The sequence below is a fragment of the Pongo abelii genome, chromosome 3, assembly GCF_028885655.2.
Source record: "Pongo abelii isolate AG06213 chromosome 3, NHGRI_mPonAbe1-v2.0_pri, whole genome shotgun sequence".
Classification (NCBI taxonomy): Eukaryota; Metazoa; Chordata; class Mammalia; order Primates; family Hominidae; genus Pongo; species Pongo abelii.
Window position 1 is genome coordinate 89,154,958 of NC_071988.2, and position 22,634 is coordinate 89,177,591.

General features: G+C 39.3%; 1 protein-coding gene across 3 annotated transcripts in view; it reads right to left on the reverse strand.

The window, feature by feature from the left end:
* Window positions 1-17,134: 17,134 nt before the first annotated feature.
* The window catches only part of LOC100460599 (UDP-glucuronosyltransferase 2B17), a 33,730-nt gene continuing 28,230 nt past the window's right edge, over window positions 17,135-22,634 (reverse strand). For all 3 annotated transcript variants that reach the window (XM_024246112.2, XM_024246111.2, XM_024246110.2), the window contains one exon: window positions 17,135-17,502. In XM_024246112.2, the coding sequence (XP_024101880.1) occupies window positions 17,223-17,502 (280 nt within the window). In that variant the 3' untranslated portion in view covers window positions 17,135-17,222. The remainder of the gene's footprint in view (window positions 17,503-22,634) is intronic.

A 22,634-nucleotide genomic window follows, 5' to 3' on the forward strand; every position in this document is an offset into this window, starting at 1 on the left:
TCTTGCAGCTGAGATAGAGGAAGGCCACTGTCGCCTGCCTGCTCCTGGAAACTGAATGTCTCAGTATAAAACCCGATTGTACATTTGTTCAATTCTGAGATGAGAGAAAAAACCGCCCTATGGTGGGAGGCGAGACATGTTTGCAGCAATGCTGCCTTGTTATTCTTTACTCCACTGAGATGTTTGGGTGGAGAGAAACATAAATCTGGCTTATGTGCATGTCCAGTCGTAGTACCTTCCCTTGAACTTAATTATGATATAGATTCTATTGCTCACATGTTTGTTGCTGACCTTCTCCTTATTATCACACTGCTCTCCTACTACATTCCTTTCTGCTGAAATAATGAAGATAATAATCAATAAAAACTGAGGGAACTCAGAGACCCGTGCCAGTGCAGCTCCTTGGTATGCTGAGTGCTTGTCCCCTGGGCCCACTGTTGTTTTTCTATATTTTGTCTCTGTGTCTTATTTCTCTTTCTCAGTCTCTCATCCCACCTGCCTAGAAATACCCACAGTTGTGGAGGGCAGGCCACCCCTTCATCTGCCGCACAACGCGGGTGCCTTTCTCTAGGGTGAAGGTATGCTAAGAACGTGAGCATTGAGGACAGCCAATGACAGATTCCTGAGTACATCCATGGTCAGCCTTGCAGTAAGCTTGTGTGCTTGGAGGAATCCAGGGTAACAATGGGGCAAACCAAAAGTAAGTATGCGTCTTATCTCAGTTTCATTAAAATTCTTTTAAGAAGAGGGGGAGTTAAAGCTTCTACAGAAACTCTAATTACACTATTTCAAACAATAGAACAATTCTGCCCATGGTTCCCAGAAAAGGGAACTTTAGATTTAAAAGATTGGGCAAAAATTGACAAAGAATGAAAACAAGCAAGTAGGGAAGGTAAAATCATCCCACTTACAGTATGGAATATTTGGGCCATTATTAAAGCAACTTTAGAACCATTTCAGATAGAAGAAGATAGTGTTTCAGTTTCTGATGCACCTGAAAGCTGTGTAATACATTGTGAAGAAGAGGCAGGAAAAGAGTTCAAGAAAGGAATGGAAAGTTCATATTGTAAAAATGTAGTAGGGTCTGTAATGGCTCGGTCAATGCAAAATGTTGACTATAATCAATTACAAGAGGTAATATATCCTGAATCATCAAAATCGGGGGAAGGAGGTCCAGAATAATTTGGGCCATCAGAGTTTAGACCATGATGGCCACCAACTCCTTCTCTCACGGTTCAGATGCCTGTGACATTACAACCTCAAATGCCAATCCAGACACAGTATCCACAATATCAGCCGGTAGAAAATAAAACCCAACCACCGGTAGTTTATCAACACCGGCCGCCAGCCGAATTTCAGTATGGGCCATCTCCAGAGGTTCAGTATAGATCTCAGGCGGTGTGTCCTGTGCCAAATAGCAGGGCACTATACCAACAACCCACGGCAATGGTATTTGATCCTACAGTACCACCTAGTGGACAAGATAGTGCACTGCATGAAATCATTCATAAAGCCAGAAAACAGGGAGATCTTGAGGCATGGCAGTTCCCGGTAATTTTACAACAGACATTGGCTGGGAAAAGGAGTCAAGCAGGACCGTCTGTCTGAACTGAGGCTAGATATGAATCTTTCACCATGAAAATGTTAAAAGATTTGAAGGAAGGAGTTAAACAATATGGACCCAACTCTCCTTATATAAGAACATTATTAGATTCCATTGCTCATGGAAATAGACTTATTCCTTATGATTGGGAAATTTTGGCCAAATCTTCCCTTTCACCCTCAGTTTCTACAGTTTAAAACCTGGTGGATTTATGGAGTACAAGAACAGGTATGGAAAAATCAGGCTACTTATCCTGTTATTAATATAGATGCAGACAAATTGCTAGGAATAAGTCCAAGTTGGAGCACTATTAACCAACAACCAGTAATGCAAAATGAGGCTATTGAACAACTAAGGGCTATTTACCTCAGGGCCTGGGAAAAGATTCAGGACCCAGGAACCTCCTGCCCTTCTTTTAGTTCAATTAGACAAGGCTCTAAAGAGCCATATCCAGACTTTGTGGCAAGGTTGCAAGATGCAGCTCAAAAATCTATTGCAGATGATAATGTCTGAAAAGTTGTTGTAGAAATAATGGCTTATCAAAATGCAAATCCAGGATGTCAATCAGCCATAAAGCCATTAAGAGGAAAGGTTTCAGCAGGAGTTGATGTAGTTACAGAATATGTGAAGGCTTGTGATGGGATTGGAGGAGCTATGCATAAGGCAATGATATTGGCTCAAGCAATTATGGGGGTTTCTTTAGGAGGACAAGTTAAAACATTTTGGGGAAAATATTATAATTGTGGTTAAATCGGTCATCTAAAAAAGAACAGCCAAGGCTTAAATAAACAGAGCAAAAATAAAGAGCCACCTGGCCTGTGTCCAAAATGTGGAAAAGGAAAACATTGGGCTAAGGAATGTCATTCTAAATTTGATAAAAATGGACAACCATTGTTGGGAAATGGGAAGAGGGGCCAGCCTTAGGACCCACAACAAAGTGGGGCATTCCCGATTCAGCCATTTTTTTCCTCAGGGTTTTCAGGGACAACAACCCCCACAGTGAATATCACCATTTCAGGAAATCAGCCAATTACAACAATACAACAGTTATCCTCCGCCACAGCAGGCAGTGCAGCAGTAGATTTATGTTCCACTCAAATGGTTTCTTTACTCCCTGGAGAGCCCTTGCAAAAGATTCCTATAGGGGTATATGGCCCGCTGACAGAAGGGATGGTAGGCCTTATTTTAGGAAGATCAAGTCTAAATTCGAAGGGAGTCCAAATTCATACTGGGGTAATTCGTTCAGATTATAAAGGGGAAATTCAGTTAGTGATCAGCTCTACTGTTCCCTGGAGTGCCAATCCAGGTGATAGAATTGCTCAATTATTGCTTTTGCCTTACATTAAAATTGGGGATAGCAAAACAGAAAGAACAGGAGGGTTTGGAAGTACCAACCCTGCTGAAAAAGCTGTTTATTGGGCTAGTGTGTAGAATCACTATTCAGGGAAAGCAGTTTGAAGGATTAGTGGATACTGGGGCTGATGTTTCTATCATTGCCTTAAATCAATGGCCAAAAAATTGGCCTAAACAAAAGTCTGTTACAGGACTTGTTGGTGTGGGCACCACCGCAGAAGTGTATCAAAGTGCCATGATTTTATGTTGTTTAGGACCTGATAATCAAGAGAGTACAGTTCAGCCTATGATTACTTCTATTCCAATTAATTTGTGGGGCCAAGACTTGTTAGAACAGTGGCATGCAGAGATTACTATTCCAGTCTGCCTATACAGCCCCACACGTCAAAAAATCATGATTAAAATGGGATATCTCCCTGGCAAAGTACTAGGGAACAATGGAGAAGGCATTAAAGTCTCAGTTGAGGCTAAGGGAAATCTAGAAAGAAAAGGAATAGGGTATCCTTTTTAGGAGTGGCCACTGTAGAGCCTCCAAAACCCATTCCATTAAGTTGGAAAACAGAAAAGCCTGTATGAGTAAATCAGTGGCCACTACCAAAACAAAAGCTGGAGGCCTTACACTTATTGGCAAAGGAACAATTAGAAAAGGGACATATTGAGCCTTCATTTTTGCCTTGGAATTCTCCTGAGTGTGTAATTCAGAAAAAATCAGGCTGATGGTGCATGCTAACTGATTTGAGAGCCGTTAATGCAGTAACTCAACCCATGGGGCCTCTCCAACCTGGGCTGCCCTCTCTGGCCATGATCCCCAAAGACTGGCCTTTAATTATAATTGGTCTAAAGGATTGCTTTTTTACCATTCCTCTGGCAAAACAGCATTTTGAAAAATTTGCTTTTTCTATACCAGCCATAAATAATAAAGAACAAAGCCACCAGATTTCAGTGGAAAGTGTTGCCTCAGGGAATGCTTAATAGTCCAACTATTTGTCAGACTTTTGTAGCTCAAGTTCTTCAACCAGTTAGAGACAAGTTTTCTGACTGTTATTCATTATGTTGATGATACTTTGTATGCTACAGAAAAAAGAGACAAATTAATTGACTGTTACACATTTCTACCGACAGAGGTTGCAAACGCAGGCCTAATAATAGCATCTGATAAGACTCAGACCTCCACTCCTTTTCATTATTTGGGAATACAGGTAGAGGAAAGAAAAATTAAACCACAAAAAATAGAAATAAGAAAAGACACCTTAAGAGCATTAAATGACTTTCAAAAATTGCTAGGAGATATTAATTGGATTTGGCCAACTCTAGGCATTCCTACTTATGCCATGTCAAATTTGTTTTCTATCCTGAGAGGGGAACCAGACTTGAGTAGTAAAAGAACATTAATGCCAGAGGCAACTAAAGAAATTGAATTAGTTGAAGAAAAAATTCAGTTAGCACAAGTAAATAGAATAGATCACTTATTCCCATGCCAACTTTTGATTTTTGCTACTGCACACTCTCCAACAGACATTATTATTAAAAATACACATCTTGTGGAGTGGTCATTCCTTCCTCACAGTACAGTTAAGACTTTTACATTGTACTTAGATCAAATGGCTACATTAATTGGTCAGGCAAGACTACAAATAGTAAAATTGTGTGGAAGTGACCCAGATAAAATCATTGTCCCTTTAAACAAGGAACAGGTTAGACAAGCCTTTATCAATTCTGCTGCATGGCAGATTGGTCTTGCTGATTTTGTGGGAATTATTGACAATCATTACCCCAAAACAAAAATCTTCCAGTTTTTAAAATTGACTACTTGGATTTTACCTAAAATTACCGGACAAAAAACTTTAGAAAATGCTCTGATGGTGTCTATTGATGGTTCCAGCCATGGAAAAGTGGCTTACACTGGCCAAAAGAACGAGTCATTGAAACTCAATATCACTGAGCTCAAAGAGCAGAATTGGTTGCTGTCATTTCAGTGTTACAAGATTTTAATCAGCCTATTAACATTGTTTCAGATTATGCATATGTAGTACAGGCTACAAAGGACGTTGAGGCAGCCCTAATCAAATATAGTATTGATGATCAGTTAAATCAGCTGTTTAAAGTGTTACAACAAACTGTAAGAAAAAGAAATTTCCCATTTTATAATACTCATGTTTGAGCACATACTAACTTACTAGGGCCTTTAACTAAGGCAAATGAACAAGCTGACTTGCTAGTATCATCTGCCTTCATGGAAGCACAAGAACTTCATGCCCTGACTCATGTAAATGTAACACAATTAAAAAAGAAATTTGCTATCACATGGAAACAGGCAAAAAATATTGTACAACATTGTGCTCAGTGTCAAGTCTTACACCTGCCCACTCAGGAGGCAGGAGTTAATCCCAGAGGTTTGTGTCCTAATGCATTATGACAAATGGATGTCACACATGTACCTTCATTTGGAAAATTGTCATTTGTCCATGTGACAGTTGATACTTATTCACATTTCATATGGGCAGCCTGCCAGACAGGAGAAAGTACTTCCCATGTTAAAAGACATTTATTATCTTGTTTTGCTGTCATGGGATTTCCAGAAAAAATTAAAACAGATAATGGGGCAGGATACTGTAGTAAAGCATTTCAAAAATTCTTAAATCAGTGGAAAATTACACACACAACAGGAATCCCTTATAATTCCCAAGGACAGGCCATAATTGAAAGAACTAATAGAACACTCAAAGCTCAATGGGTTAAGCAAAAAAGGGAAAAAGACAGTAAGGAGTATAACACTCCCCAGATGCAACTTAGTCTAGCACTCTATACTTTAAATTTTTAAAACATATATAGAAATCAGACCACTACTTCTGCAGAACAACATTTTACTGGTAAAAAGAACAGCCCACATGAGGGAAAACTGATTTGGTGGAAAGACAACAAAAATAAAACATGGGAAATAGGTAAGGTGATAACATGGGGGGAGGTTTTGCTTGTGTTTCACAAGGAGAAAATCAGCTTCCTGTTTGGATACCCACTAGACATTTGAAGTTCTACAATGAACCCACCAGAAATGCAAATGAATGTGCCTCTGTATAGAAAGAAAACCCACAATCGAGCATCAGCTATTCCCCAGGTGAACAAAATGGTGATATCAGAAGAACAGATGAAGTTGCCATCCACCAAGAAAGCAGAGCCACCGACCTGGGCCCAGCTAAAAAGCTGACACAGTTATATGAAAAAATCCTGAAAAACACAAGTGTAACAAAAACTCCAGAGAATATGCTGCTTGCAGCTTTAATGATTGTATCAACGGTGGTAAGTCTCCCTATGTCTGCAGGAGCAGCTGCAGCTCATTATACTTACTGGGCCTATGTGCCTTTCCCACCCTTAATTTGGGTAGTCATTTGGATAGATAATCCTATTGAAGCATATGTTAATAATAGTACATGGGTACCAGGCCCCACAGATGACCATGGCCCTGCCCAACCTGAAGAAGAAGGAATGATGATAAACATTTCCACTGGGTATGATTATCCTATTTGCCTGGGGAAGACACCAGGATGCTTAATGCCTACAACCCAAAATTGATTGGTAGAAGTACCTACTGTCAGTGCCACCAGTAAATTTACTTATCACATGGTAAGTGGAATGTCACTTGGGTCACAAATAAATAATTTATAGCACTCTTCTTATTAAAGATCATTAAAATTTAGGACTAAGGGAAAACTTTGCCCCGAGGAAATTCCCAAAGAATCAAAAGACCCAGAAGTCTTAGTTTGGGAAGGATGTGTGGCTGACACTGCAGTGGTATTACAAAACAATAAATTTGGAACTATTATAGACTGGGGCCCTCAAGGCCAATTACATTATGATTGTATGGGCCAGACTCACTCATGTTCACAGGCTCCATCTGTCTGGCCCACTAACCTGGCCTATGATAGTGATTTAACTAAAAGGCTAGACCAGGTTTATAGAAGGCTAGAATCATGCTATACATGGAAATGGGGTGAAAAGGGAACTTCATCACCCCAACCAAAGTTAGTTAGTCCTGTTGTTGGTCCTGAACACCCAAAATTATGGAAGCCCACTGTGGCCTCCTACCACATTAGAATTTGGTCTGGAAATCAAGTTATGGGAACAAGAAATCATAAGCCATATTATACTATTAACCTAAATTCCAATCTGACAATTTCTTTGCAAAGTTGTGTAAAAACCCCTTATATGCTAGTTGTAGGAAACATAGTTATTAAACCAGATTCCCAAACTATAAACTGTGAAAATTGTAGATCGTTTACTTGCATTGATTCAACTTTTGATTGGCAGCACCGTATTCTGCTAGTGAGGGCAAGAGAGGGCATGTGGATCCCTGTGTCCATGGACCGACCGTGGGAGGCTTCTCCATCCATACATATCTTAACAGAAGTATTAAAAGGAGTTCTAACTAGGTCTAAAAGATTCATTTTTACTTTGATTGCAGTGATTATGGGTCTTATTGCAGTCACAGCTACTGCTGCGACTGCTGGAATTGCTTTACACTCCTCTGTTCAAACTGCAGAATATGTGAATAATTGGCAAAAGAATTCCTCAAAATTGTGGAATTCTCAGACTCAAATGGGTCAAAAATTGGCAAATCAAATTAATGATCTTAGATGAACTGTCATTTGGATGGGAGATAGGCTTATAAGTTTGGAATATCTTTTTCAGTTACAGTGTGACTGGAATACATCAGATTTTTCTACTACATCTTGAACCTATAGTAAATCTGAACATCACTGGGACATGGTTAGATGCCATCTACAAGGAAGAGAAGATAATCTTACTTTAGATATTTCAAAATTGAAGGAACAAATTTTTGAAACATCAAAAGCCCAGTTAAATCTGGTGCCAGAAACTGAGACAATGGTAAAAGCTGTTGATATCCTCACAAATCTTAACCCTGTCACTTGGGTTAAAACCATTGGAAATTCCACTATTGCAAATTTTATATTAATCCTTGTATGTCTGTCCTCTCTATTGTTAGTCTACAGGTGTATCCAGCAGCTCTGGAGAGACAGCGACCATCGAGAATGGGCCATGATGATGATGGTGGTTTTGTCAAAAAGAAATGGGGGATATGTAGGGAAAAGAAAGAGAGATCAGACTGTTACTGTGTCTATGTAGAAAGGGAAGACATAAGAGACTCCATTTTGAAAAAGACCTGTACTTTAAACAAATGCTTTGCTGAGATGTTGTTAATTTGTAGCCTTGCCCCAGCCACTTTGCCCCAGCCACTTTGACCCAACCTGGAGCTCACAAAAACATGTGTTCTATGAAATCAAGGTTTAAGGGATCTAGGGCTGTGCAGGATGTGCCTTGTTAACAAAATATTTACAAGCAGTATACTTGGTAAAAGTCATCACCATTCTCTAGTCTCAATAAACCAGGGGCACAATGCACTGCGGAAAGCCACAGGGACCTCTGCCCTTGAAAGCTGGGTATTGTCCAAGAATTCTCCCCATGTGATAGTCTGAAATGTGGCCTCATGGGAAGAGAAAGATCTGACCATCCCCCAGCCCAACACCCATAAAGGGTCTGTGCTAAGGTCGAGTAGTAAAAGAGGAAAGCCTCTTGCAGTTGAGATAGAGGAAGGCCACTGTCTCCTGCCTGCCCCTGGGAACTGAATGTCTCAGTATAAAACCTGATTGTACATTTGTTCAATTCTGAGATAAGAGAAAAAAACCACCCTATGGTGGGAGGTGAGACATGTTTGCAGCAATGCTGCCTTGTTATTCTTTACTCCACTAAGATGTTTGGGTGGAGAGAAACATAAATCTGGCTTATGTGCACGTCCAGTCATCGTACCTTCCCTTGAACTTAATTATGATATAGATTCTATTGCTACATGTTTCTTGCTGACCTTCTCCTTATTATCACCCTACTCTCCTACTACAGTCCTTTCTGCTGAAATAATGAAGATAATAATCAATAAAAACTGAGGGAACTCAGAGACTGGTGCCGGTGCAGGTCCTTGGTATGCTGAGCGCTGGTCTCCTGGGCCCACTGTTGTTTCTCTATATTTTGTCTCTGTGTCTCATTTCTCTTTCTCAGTCTCTCATCCCACATGACTAGAAATACCCACAGGTGTGGAGGGCCAGGCCACCCCTTCACTTGCTAACAAAAAGCAGCCTGAGAAATCAAGCTTCAAACATAGATAAACAAGCTAAAACTTGCATAGGTAAATGCTGGCAACTGTGCCAATAATTCCTCAAGGATCTAGAACTAGAAATACCATTTGACCCAGCAATCCCATTACTGGGTATATACCCAAAGGATTCTAAATCATTCTACTATAAAGACACATGCACACGTATGTTTATTGCAGCACTATTCACAATAGCAAAGACTTGGAGCCAATCCAAATGTCAATCAATGATAGACTGGATAAAGAAAATGTGGCACATATACACCATGGAATACTATGCAGCCATAAAAAAGATGAGTTCATGTCCTTTGCAGGGACATGGATGAAGCTGGAAACCATCATTTTCAGCAAACTAACACAAGAACAGAAAACCAAACACCAATTGTTCTCACTCATAAGTGGGAGTTGAACAATGAGATCACATAGACACAGGGAGGGGAATATCACACATTGAGGCCTGTTGGGGTGTGGGGGACTAGGGAAGGGGTAGCATTAGGAGAAATATCTAATGGAGGTGGTGGATTGATGGTTGCAGCAAACCACTGTGGCACATGTATGCCTATGTAACAAAACTGCATATTCTGCACATGTACCTCAGAACTTAAAGTATAATTTAAAAAAAAAAAAAAAAGAAAGAAAAGGGATGGGATACCTAGAAGCCAGATATATTCAACACGGAGGTCCCCTCTTTCCTTTCCTTTGTCAACCACATGTGAAGTGAAGAAGCAGGTAACATGGGACTGGCCAGGTAGAGAAACCATAAGTGTAATAGAAGATTAGGGTGGGGCAGCCAGCTTCTTCTTACACTATGTAAATGGCACACCTGGTTCCACCAATCCTTTGGGCCCTATATAAATCAGACACTGATTCCTCAAGCTTGTCTACAAAACTCTGCATTTCACCATGGAACTAGAAGATCTATTTGGGATCACCTTTCTGCAGGAAAGAGAGCTATTCTCTTTTCTCTTTATTTCCCCTATTAAACCTCCATTCTTAAACTCACTTCTTGTGTGTCCGTGTTTTCCATTTCCCTGGAGTGAGATGATGAGTCATGGGTGTTTACCCCAGAAAATGATGCTGCTTAACCTGTTACTTTTATTTATTCTTACTTTTAAAATTTTTATTTATTTTTTATTTATTTTACTTTAAGTTCTGTGATACATGTACAGAACGTGCAGGTTTGTTGCATAGGTATACATGTGCCATTGTGGTTTGCTGCACCCATCGACCCATCTTCTAGGTTTTAAGCCCTGCATGCATTAGGTATTTGTCCTAATGCTCTCTATCCCCTTGTCCCAGACCCCCTGACAAGCCCCAGTGTGTGATGTTCCCCTCTGTGTCTATTTGTCCTCATTGTTCAACTCCCATTTATAAGTGAGAACATGCAGCATTTGATTTTCTGTTCATTTGTTAGTTAGCGGAGAATGATGGTTTCTAACCACATCCCTGCAAAGGACATGAACTCATGCTTTTTTATGGCTGCATAGTATTCCATGGTGTATATGTACACATTTTCTTTATTTGGCCTATCATTGATAGGCATTTGGGTTGTTTCCAAGTCTTTGCTATTGTAAATAGTGCTGCAATAAACATACGTGTGCATGTGTCTTTATAGTACAATGATTTGTAATCGTTTGGGTATATACCCAGTAATGGGATTGCTGGGTTAAATGGTATTTCTAGTTCTAGATCCTTGAGCAATTGCCACAATGTCTTCCACAATGGTTGAACAAATTTGTACTGCCATCAACAGTGTAAAAGTGTTCCTGTTTCTCCAAATCCTCTCCAGCATCTGTTTTTCCTTGACTTTTTAATGATTGTCATTCTAATTGGCGTGAGAAGATATCTCATTGTGGTTTTAATTTGTATTTCTCTAATGATCAGTGATGATGAGCTTTTTTTCATATGTTTGTTGGCCACATAAATGTCTTCTTTTGAGAAGTGTCTGTTTATAGCCTTTGTGATGGTGTTGTTTGTTTTTGTCTTGTAAATTTGTTTAAGTTCCTTGTAGATTCTAGATATTAGACCTTTGTCAGAGGGATAGATTGCAAAAATGTTCCCCCATTCTGTAGGTTGCCTGTTCCCTCTGATGATAGTTTATTTTGCTGTGCAGAAGCTCTTTAGTTTAATTAGATCAAATTTGTCAATTTTGGCTTTTGCTGCAATTGCTTTTGGTGTTTTAGTCATGAAGTCTTTGCCCATGCCTATGTCTTGAATGGTATTGCCTAGGTTTTCTTCTAGGGTTCTTATGATTTTGGGTTTTATATTTAAGCCTTTAATCCATCTTGAGTTAATTTTTGTATAAGGTGTAAGAAAGGGGACCAGTTTCTGTTTTCTGCATATGGCTAGCAAGTTTTCCCAGTACCATTTATTTAATGGGGAATCCTTTTCCCATTGCTTGTTTTTGTCAGGTTTGTCAGAGATCAGATGGTTGTAGATGTGTGGTGTTATTCCTGAAGCCTCTTCTGTTCCATTGGTCTATATATCTGTCTTGGTACCAGTACCATGCTGTTTTGGTTACTGTAGCTTTGTAGTATAGTTTGAAGTGAGGTAGAGTGATGCCTCCAGCTTTTTTTTTTTTTTTTTTTTTTTTTGCTTAGGGTTGTCTTGGCTATACAAGCTCTTTGTTGTTCCATATGAAATGCACAGTAGTTTTTTCTAGTTCTGAGAAGAAAGTCAATGGTAGCTTGATTTGAATAGCATTGAATCTATAAATTTCTTTAAGCACTGTGGCCATTTTCATGATATTGGTTCTTCCTAGCCATGAGTATGGAATCCTTTTTCATTTGTTTGTGTCCTCTCTTGTTTTCTTGAGCAGTGGTTTGTAGTTCTCCTTGAAGAAATCCTTCATGTCTCTTTTTAGGAGTATTCCTAGGTATTTTATTCTCTTTGTAGTGCTTGTGAATGGGAGTTCACTCATGATTTGGCTCTCAGTTTGTCTATTATCAGTGTACAGGAATGCTTGTGATTTTTGCCCACTGATTTTGTATTCGGAGACTTTGCTGAAGTTGCTTATCAGCTTAAGGAGTTTTTGGGCTGAGATGATGGGGTTTTCCAAACATAGAATCATGTCATCTGCAAACAGAGATGGACATTGCTCTTATTATTTTGAGATATGTTCCATCAATACCTAGTGAATTGAGAGTTTTTAGCATGAAGCCATATTGAATTTTATCGAAGGCCTTTTCTGCATCTATTGAGATAATCACGTGGTATTTGTGATTAGTTCTGTTTATGCAATGGATTATGTTCATTGAGTTCTGTATGTTGAACCAGCCTTGCATCCTGGGGACGAAGCTGACTTGATTGTGGTGGATAAGCTTTTTGATGTGTTGTTAGATTCGGTTTGACAGTATTTTATTGAAGATTTTCGCATCGATGTTCATCAGGGATATTGGCCTGAAATTTTCTTTTTTGTTGTGTTTCTGCCAGGCTTTGGTATCAGCATGATGCTGGCCTCATAAAACGAGTTAGGGAGAATTCCCTCTTTTTCTGTTCCTTGGAATAGTTTCACAAGGAATGGTACTAGTTCCTCTTTGTACCTCTGGTAGAATTTGGCTGCAAATCTGTCTGGTCCTGGGCTTGTTTTGGTTGGTAGGCTATTAATTACTGCCTCAATTTCAGAACTTGTCATTTTTCTATTCACGGATTTGACTTCTTCCTGGTTTAGACTTGTGAGGTTGTATGTATCCAGGAATTTATCCACTTCTAGATTTTCTAGTTTTTTTGTGTTGAGATGTTTTTATAGTATTTTCTGATGGCAGTTTGTATTTCTGTGTGATCAGTGGTGATATCCTATTTATCTTTTTTTATTGAGTCTATTTGATTATTCTCTCTTTTCCTTTTTATTAGCTGGGCTAGTAGTCTATTTTCTTAATCTTTTCAAAAAACCAGCTCCTGCATTCATTGACTTTTTTTGAAGGGTGTTTTATGTCTCCGTCTCTTGCAGTTCAGCTCTGATCTTAGTTATTTCTTGTCTTCTGCTAGCTTTTGAATTTGTTTGCTCTTGCTTCTCCAGTTCTTTTAATTGGGATGTTAGGGTGTAAATTTTAGATCTTTGCTTCTTTCTCTTGTGGGCATTTAGTGCTATAAATTTCCCTCTAAACACTGCTTTAGTTGTGTCCCAGAGATTCTAGTATGTTGTCTCTTTGTTCTCATTGGTTTCAACAGATTTTGCTATTTCTGCCTTAATTTTGTTATTTAACCCAGTAGTCATTCATGAGCAGGTTATTCAGTTTCCATGTAGTTGAATGGTTTTGAGTGAATTTCTTAATCCTGAGTTCTAATTTGATTGCACTGTGGTCTGAGAGACTGTTTGTTATGATTTGCATTCTTTTGCATTTGCTGAGGAGTGTTTTACTTCCAATTATGTGGTTGATTTTAGAGTAAGTGCTATGTGCTGCAAGTAGAATGTATATTCTGTTGATTTGGGTTGGAGAGTTCTGCAGATGTCTATTAGGTCTGCTTGGTCTAGAGATGGGTTCAAGTCCTGAATAGGCTTATTAAATTTCTGTCTCATTGATCTGTCTAATATTGATAGTGGAAAGTTAAAGTCTCCCATTATTATTGTGTAGGATCTAAGTCTCTTTGTAGGTCTCTAAGAACTTCTTTTATGAATCTGGGTGCTCCTGTATTGGGTGCATATATATTAGCTCTTCTTGTTGCATTGGTCTGTTTACCATTATGTAGTGGCCTTCTTTGTCTCTTTTGATCTTTGTTGGTTTAAAGTCTGTTTTATTGGAGACTAGGATTGCAACCCCTGTTGCTTTTTGCTTTCCATTTGCTTGGTAAATATTCCTCCCCCCCTTTATTTATTTTGAGCCTATGTGTGTCTTTGCATGTGACACGGGTCTCCTTAATACAGCACACTGATGGATGCTGACTCTTTATCCAATTTGCTAGTCTGTGTCTTTTGATTGGGGCATTTAGCCCATTTACATTTAAGGTTAATATTGTTATGTGTGAATTTGATCCTGTCATCATGAGGCTAGCTGTTTATTTTTCACATTAGTTTATGCAGTTTCTTCATAGTGTCATTAGTCTTTATATTTTGGTGTGTTTTTGCAGTGGATGGTACTGGTTTTTCCTTTCCATATTTAAGTCTTCCTTCAGGAGCTCTTGTAACGCAGGCCTGGTGGTGACAAAATCATCAGCATTTGCTTGTCTATAAAGATTTTATTTCTCCTTCACTTATGAAGCCTAGTTTGGCTGGATATGAAATTCCAGGTTAAAAATTCTTTTCTTTAAGAATGTTGAATATTGACCCCCACTCTCTTCTGGTTTGTAGGGTTTCTGCAGAGAGATCCACTGTTAGTCTGATGGCCTTCCCTTTGTAGATAACCTGACCATTCTCTCTGGCTGCCTTACACATTTTTTCCTTCGTTTCAACCTTGGAGAGTTGGATGATTATGTGTCTTGGGGTTCCTCTTCTTGAGGAGTATGTTAGTGTTGTTTTCGTTATTTCCTGGATTTGAATGTTGGCCTGTCTTGTGAGGTTGGGGAAGTTCTCCTGGATAATAACCTGAAGAGTGATTTCCAACTTGGTTCTATTTTCCCCATCACTAATGAAATAACCAATCACTGCTTATTTCATTAAGTTAACCTTCAGTCTCTGATATCCCTTCTTCTGTTCCATCGATTCAGCTATCGATACTTCTGTATGCTTCACAAAGTTCTTGTGCTGTGTTTTTTTAATCTCCATCAGGTCATTAATGTTCTTCTCTAAACTGGTTATTCTAGTTAGCAGTTCCTGTAACCTTTTATCAAGGTTCTTTGCTTCTGTGCATTGGGTTAGAACATGAGTTCCCCTCTAGCTCAGAGGAGTTTGTTATTATCCACCTTCTGAAGTCCACTTCTGTTAACTCAGCAAACTCCTTCTCCATGCAGTTTTGTGCCCTTGCTGGAGAGGAGTTGCAATCATTTGCAGGAGAAGAGGCATTCTGGGTTTTGGAATTTTTTGCATTTTTATGCTAGTTTTTCCTCATCTTCCTAGATTTATCTACTTTTGATCTTTGAGGCTGATGACCATTGGGTGGGGTTTTAGTGTGGGGGTCTTTTATGTTGATGTTGATGTTATTACTTTCTGTTTGTTTGTTTTTCTTGTAACAGTCAGGTCCCTCTTTGCAGATCTCCTGCAGTTTGGTGGAGGTCCACTCCAGACCCTGTTTTCCTGGGTGTCACCAGCAGAGGCTGAAGAACAACAAAGATTGCTGCCTACTCCTTCCTATGGAAGCCTTGTCCCAGAGGGGCACTGGCCTGATGCCAGCTGGAGCTCTCCTGTATGAAGTGTCTGTTAACCCTTGCTGGGAGTTCTCTCCCAGTCAAGAGGCATGGGGTTCAGGGACCCACATGAGGAGGCAGTCTGTCCCTTAGCGGAGGTCGAGCACTCTGCTGGGAGAATCCTCCTTGTCAGGATCCACTGTTCTGTTCGAAGCTGACAGGCAGGAAGGTTTAAATCCACTGAAGCTTTGCCCACAGCTGCTCCTTCCCCCAGGTGCTCTGTCCCAGGGAGATGGGAGTTTTATCTATAAGTCCTTGACTGGTGCTGCTGCCTTTCTTTCAGAGATGCCCTGCCCAGTGGGGAGGAATTTAGAGGTGTAGTCTGGCCACAGACGCTTTGCTGCACTGTGGTGAATTCTGTCCAGTACAAACTTCCTGGCCTGCTTAGCACTGTAAGGGGAAAACCGCTTACTCAAGACTCAGTAATGGCCCTTCCCCCCACTAAGCTCGATTGTCCCATGTTGACTTCAGATTGCTGTGCTGACAGTGAAAATTTCAAGCTAGTGGTTCCTAGCTTGCTGGGCTCCATGGGAGTGGGACCAACTAAGCGAGACCACTTGGCTCCCCAGCTTCAGTCCCCTTTCTAGGGGAGTGAACGGTTCTGTCTCACTTCGGCTCCAGGCACAAAACAAACAAACAAACAAAACAAAACAACAACAACGACAACAAACTCCTGTAGCTAGCTTGGTGTCTGCCCAAAGAGCTCCCCAGTTTGGTGATTGCAACCCAGGGCTCGGTGGTGTCAGCACAGAAGGGAGTACCCTGCTCTGTGGATTGCAAAAACCATGGGGAAAGCATAATATCTGGGCTGGATAGCACAGTCCCTCATGGCTTCCCTTGGCTGTGGGAGGAAGATCCCTGGCAATGCAGAAGCACCCTGCCTTCTGCATTCGTCTGAGAGCTGCAGACAGGAGCTGTTCGTATTCAAACATCTTGCCAGATCTCCATCTTCTGGAAGTTTTACTGTTTCCGGTCTTATGTTGCCATCTTTCATCCATTTTGAGTTGATTTTTGTATATGATAAAAAATAAGGGTTCACTTTTTTCTTTTGCTTGTGGACATCAGTTTTCTCAGCACCATTTTTTGATAGATGATACTCATCTATCTTCATTGAGTATATTTAAGACTCTTATTGAAGATTAGTTAGCTGTTTATATTCATGGATTTATTTCTGGGCTTTCTAGTTTGTTATGTAGATCTGTATCTGTTAATGTGGTATAACATACATGTTAATTTTTGTACATTAAACTATCTTTCATTCTAGGAATAAACTTGCCATGTCTTCTAGGAAACAAGTGATGCTAAGTCTGAATACACAATAAAAGCCAAGCAACACTACTGGTCTTGCAATTTCAAAAGGAAGAGTGAGACTTTTTACATAATTTAATTATTGAAGATTTCATTGGCAAAATTAAAAACAAAAATTCTGCTCAAAATGAAGCCAAAATATTCTGAGTATTTGCAAAACAATGTTGATACTATGAGTGGAGTTGTCAATGTTTTGTGTTCAAATACAATGTGTGAAACATAAGGAAGCTCCATAACTTTCGTGTGTAAGTTTTGAATTAGAATAATAAGTTTCAGTGTAAGTCCATAAGGTTTTATATTATTGTTATTTTTCATAGCTTAAAAATCATTGACATAGAATAATTCCAACTAAAGTATGTATTAAATTCCTGGAAAATAAATTTTGACTTAACAGGGTAAGTTGTGAAAAGATGTTTTGTCACAGGAAAAAGGAAATCCTCCATTTAAAACCCTACATGCTGGAATAAAGGAGAAGTCCCATTCTTTCGATCATTCCACTTCAGGCTTTTGATATAACTAATCCCTTTTCTTCTTCTTTCCTGTTTTGGCAAGCTTTCGGAAACAAAACAGGAAACATTTTGTGATGATAAATATCACAGTTGCCACGCAGGCCAGCAGGAATGCTATCACATCCAAAGAGTGGTACTGGATCCAGGTGAGGTCGTGGGCTGCGACCCGAAGGTGCTTGGCTCCTTTGTGGCGCATGACAAATTCAATCCAGAAGACTGCTCGATCCAGGGGCTTCACGGGTTGATCATGATGAATCATTGATAATTTCATAGCATTCTCTTTATAGCTGAAGGATAAACATAAAGATACCAACATTAAAAGTAAATTTATTGCTTAAGCATGTCAAGTGTATGGATGGTCTTTGAAAAGCGTCACACAAGTGATTCAAAGTAAGTGTCATTGAATTGACATAAAATTTGAATGTTTTAATTCATGTCATTACAGAAAGTTTGGTTTTTAAATTGGAGTTTTATCATTGACAAATACCTTTAAAAATGAAAAATGGAATTTTAGGTGGGAAAGTTAATGTTTTTCTAGAGCAGAAAATATTGTGAGCCATTCTAAGTGCTATAAGTAAGGTAGTGGAATTAGAATCTAGGAAAGATCATTTTGATATTTTTATTTTTATTTTTTATTTTTATTTTTTTGAGACAGGCTTTTGCTCCATTACACAGGCTGAGTGCAGTCACTTGATCATGGCTCAGTGCAGCCTTTCTGTTTCAGTCTCAAGTAATCCTCCACCTCAGCCTCATGAGAAACTGGGACTACAGCTGTGCACCACCATGCCTGGCTATTTTTTTATTTTTTATATTTTTAGATATGAGGTCTTGCTGTAGTGCCCATACTGGTCTGGAACTCCTGTGGTCTAGTCATTCTGCCTCTGCCTCCCAAAGTGTTGGCCCTACAGACATGAACCACTGTGCCCAGCCCATTTTGACATATTTAAAGAAGAACTGTGTCACAACTGGTGAAATGCCTCCTAACCAGTTTCTCAGCTTCTACTGTAATCATCTGTCTTCTACCATATTTTCCTTCTAGTAGCCAGAATATTTTCTAAATTAATGTCAAGTTATGACATTTGCCTGTTAAGATTTCCATCTGGTTTCTTGTTACATTAAGAATAAAATCCAAATCTGTCTGTGGTCTAGAGAACTCTACATAGGCACCTACTTGTCCTAACCCTTTCCCCCTGTACACGTTCTTCTAGAGACAATGGCCTTCTGTTTTTCTTTAAACTCCTGAAGTTGTTCTCACTTTAGCCCCTTTACACCTTTTGTCCCGTGTCTCTCTCATTGAGCATTCTTTCTTGCAACTACTTGAGGTTTGCTTCTATTTCTTTTAGAGGCTTCCCCTTAAATGATACCTCTTAGAGAGTCCTTTCCTGGCCACACTATAGGAACCCACAGGATTTCTCTACTGCTTCCTGCTTATTTTGCTGTTTGATTTCTGGAACTTAAAAATATGTTATATATCTTCCACAATAAAACTTTAAGTATGAAATACATAGGATAAATATATATACACTATGTGACTACCTCAAAATTTTAAGATTATCTTAAACATTATCCCAAAGTGAAGACACCAATTTATCATAAACTGCATAGAAGAACTCTCTCCTCCTGGGCCATTTTAGTCACTACTTTTATCCTCAAAGTAAGTATTAACCTGAATTCTAATATCATAGATTAGTATTGTTTATGTAATTGAATTAAATAATACATATTCATTTTTGTTTTTGTTTAGCAGTTGTATAATTGCACTGGTGTAGAGTATTCAGTTGATTGACAAAGACCACAGATGATCTCTTCATTTTATGATAAATGGATATTTGTGTTGTTAACATTTTTTGATCTTACTAATAATTATGGTATTAGGATATTTATATATTTTATGAGATTTACATATTTATTCATTTTTGTTGGATGTATACTTGGAAGAATAGTTAATGAGAGGAAGGCACATTTATAATAAGAATTTTTTGTTGACTGAATTTTTAAAAATATTTTTTATTTTAAAGAATCATATTATTTTTAGTTATCATTTTTTGGATGATATATAATTTATTTCTAGTATGACTAGAACATACAATTTTTATGAGTTTGAATCCTATACAATTTACATAGTGTTTATTTATGGCCCAGCATATGGTCAATTCAGGTAACTATTTTATATAATCTTTTTTTATTTTTTTTGAGATAGAGTCTCTCTCTGTCACCCAGGCTTGAGTGCGATGGAGCGATCTTGGCTGACTGCAACTTATGTCTCCTGGGTTCAAGTGATTCTCACGCCTCAACCTCCCAAGTGTCTGGGACTACAGGTGCTCATCCCCCACACCTGGCTAAGTTTTGTATTATTAGTGGACACAGGATTTCACCATGTTGGCCAGGCTGGTCTCGAACTCCTGACCTCACGTGATCCTCCCACCTTGGCCTCCCAAAGTGTTGGGATTACAGGTATGAGCCACCACACCCGGTCTCCATAAACTCTTTTAAAAATGTTTATTTTCTGTCTACACACACACAACCAGAGATATATGTATGGATACATATATACAGATATATGTGCAATATATATACACACACATATATAACACATAGGTTACATTTAATTTTGAACTTCAAATGTTTTATCTCCTTAAATAAAAGATTTCAAAGATCATTATTTCTTTTTTGGTCTGTTTACATTTAATGTGAGTACTGGTAGGTTCACTTTTTTGTTTTGATCTTTGAGATGGAGTCTCGCTCTGTCACCAGGCTGGAGTGCAGTGGCACTATCTCGGCTCACGGCAACCTCTCTCTCCTGGGTTCAAGTGATTATCCTGCCTCAACCTCCCAAGTAGCTGGGACTACAGGTGCACACCACCATGCCTAGCTAATTTTTGTATTTTTAGTAGAGACAGTGTTTCACTATGTTGGCCAGGAGTATGGTCTCGATCTCTTGACCTCGTGATCTGCCCTCCTCAGCCTCCCAAAGTGCTGGGATTACAGGCTTGAGCAACCACATCTAGTCGGTTCACATTTTTTTAAAACAGTTTTATTTTAAGTTCCAGGATATATGTGCAGAATGTGTGGGTTTTTTACATAGGTATATGTGTGCCATGGTGGTTTGCAGCACCTATCAATCTGTCAACTAGATTTTAAGCCCCTCATGTATTAGCTATATGTCCTGATACTCTCACTTCCCTTCCATGCCCCGAATGGCCCTGGTGTGCATTGCTCCCCTCCCTGAGTCCATGTATTCTCATTGTTCAACTCCCCCTTATGAGTGAGAACATGTGGTATTTGGTTTTCTGTTCCTGTGTTAGTTTGCTGAGGATAATGGCTTTATATTTCATCCATGTCCCTGCAACAGACATGATCTCATTCCTTTTTATGGTGCATAGTATTGCATAGTGTATATGTATCATATTTTCTTTATCCATTCTATCACTGATGAGCATTAGGGTTGGTTCCATATCTTTGATATTGTAGATAGTGCTGCAATAGACACACATGTGCATGTGTCTTTATAGTAGAATGATTTATATGCCTTTGGGTATATACCAAGTAATGAGACTGCTAAGTCAAATGGTGTTTCTGGTTCTAGATCTTTGAGGAATCACCACACTGTTTTCCATGACGGTTGAACTAACTTACATTCCCATCAAAAATGTAAAAGCTTTCCTATTTCTCCCCAGCTTCACTAGCATCTGTTGTTTTTTGACTTTTCAATCATCGCCATTCTGACTGGCATGAGATTGTATCTCATTGTGGTTTTGATTTGCATTTCTCTAATGATCAGTGATATTGAGCTTTTTCATAAGTGTGTTGGCTGCATAAATGTCTTTTTTTGAGAAGTGTCTGTTTATATCTTTTGCCCACTTTTTGATGGTGTTATTTTTTTTCTTATAAATTTGTTTAAGTTTCTTGTAGATTCCGGATATTAGACCTTTGTCAGAGGGATAGATTGCAAAAATATTCCCTCATTCTGTAGGTTGCCTGTTCCCTCTGATGATAGTTTATTTTGCTGTGCAGAAGCTCTTTAGTTTAATTTGATCCCATTTGTCAATTTTGGCTTTTGTTGCAATTGCTTTTGGTGTTTGTGTCATGAAATTTTTGCCCATGCCTATGTCCTGAATGATATTGCCTAGGTTTTCTTCTAGGGTTTTTATGGTTTTGGATTTTACATTTAAGTCTTTAATCCATCTTGAGTTAATTTTTCATAAGGTGTAAGGCAGGGGACTAGTTTCCATTTTCTGCGTATGGCTAGCTGGTTTCTCCAGCACCATTTATTTAATAGGGAATCCTTTCCCCATTGCTTGTTTTTGTCAGGTTTGTCAAAGATCAGATGGTTGTAGATGTGTGGTGTTATTTCTGAGGCCTCTGTTCTGTTCCATTGGTCTATATGTCTGTCTTCGTTCCAGTACTATGCTGGTTTGGTTACTGTAAGGTGTAAGGAAGGGATCCAGTTGCAGTTGTCTCCATATGGCTAGCCAGTTTTCCCAAAACACCATTTATTAAATAGGGAATCCTTTCCCTAATTGCTTGTTTTTGTCAGGTTTGTTAAAGATCATATAGTTGTAGATGTGTAGTGTTATTTCCAAGGCGTATGTTCTGTTCCTTTGGTCTATATATCTTTTTGGTACCAGTACCATTCTGTTTTGATTATGTAGCCTAATAGTATAGTTTGACATCAGGTAGCGTGATGCCTCCAGCTTTGTTCTTTTTACTTAGGATTATCTTGGCTATATGGGCTCTTTTTTGCTTCCATATGAAATTTAAAGTAGTTTTTTTCTAATTCTGTGAGGAATGTCAATGGTTGTTTGATGGGAATAGCTTTGAATATATAAATTACTTTGGGTAGGAGCCAAGATGGCTGAATAGGAACATCTCTAGTCTACAGCTCCCAGTGTGAGTGACCCAGAAGAGGAATGATTTCTGCATTTCCAACTGAGGTACCAGGTTCATCTCATGGGGGACTGTTGGACAGTGGGTGCAAGACAGTGGGTGCAGAGCACCATGTGTGAGCTGAAGCAGGGCTAGGCATTGCCTCATCTGGGAAGCACAAGGGGTCTGGGAATTCACTTCCCTAGCCAAGGATAGGGATAACAGATGGCACCTGGAACATCTGGTCACTCCCACCCTAATACTGCACTTTTCCAAAGGTTTTAGCAAATGGCACACCAGGAGATTATATCCTGCACCTGGCTCAGAGGGTCCTTTGCCCACGGAGCCTCACTCATTGCTGGCACAGCAGTCTGAGGTCGAAGTGCAAGGTGGCAGCAAGGCTGGGGGTGGGGTGCCCGCCATTGCTGAGGATTGAGTAGGTAAACAAAGCGGCCCAGAAGCTCGAACTGGGTGGAGCCCACCACAGCTCAAGGAGGCCTGCCTGCCTCTATAGGTCCATCTTTGGGGGCAGGGCATAATCAAACAAAAGGCA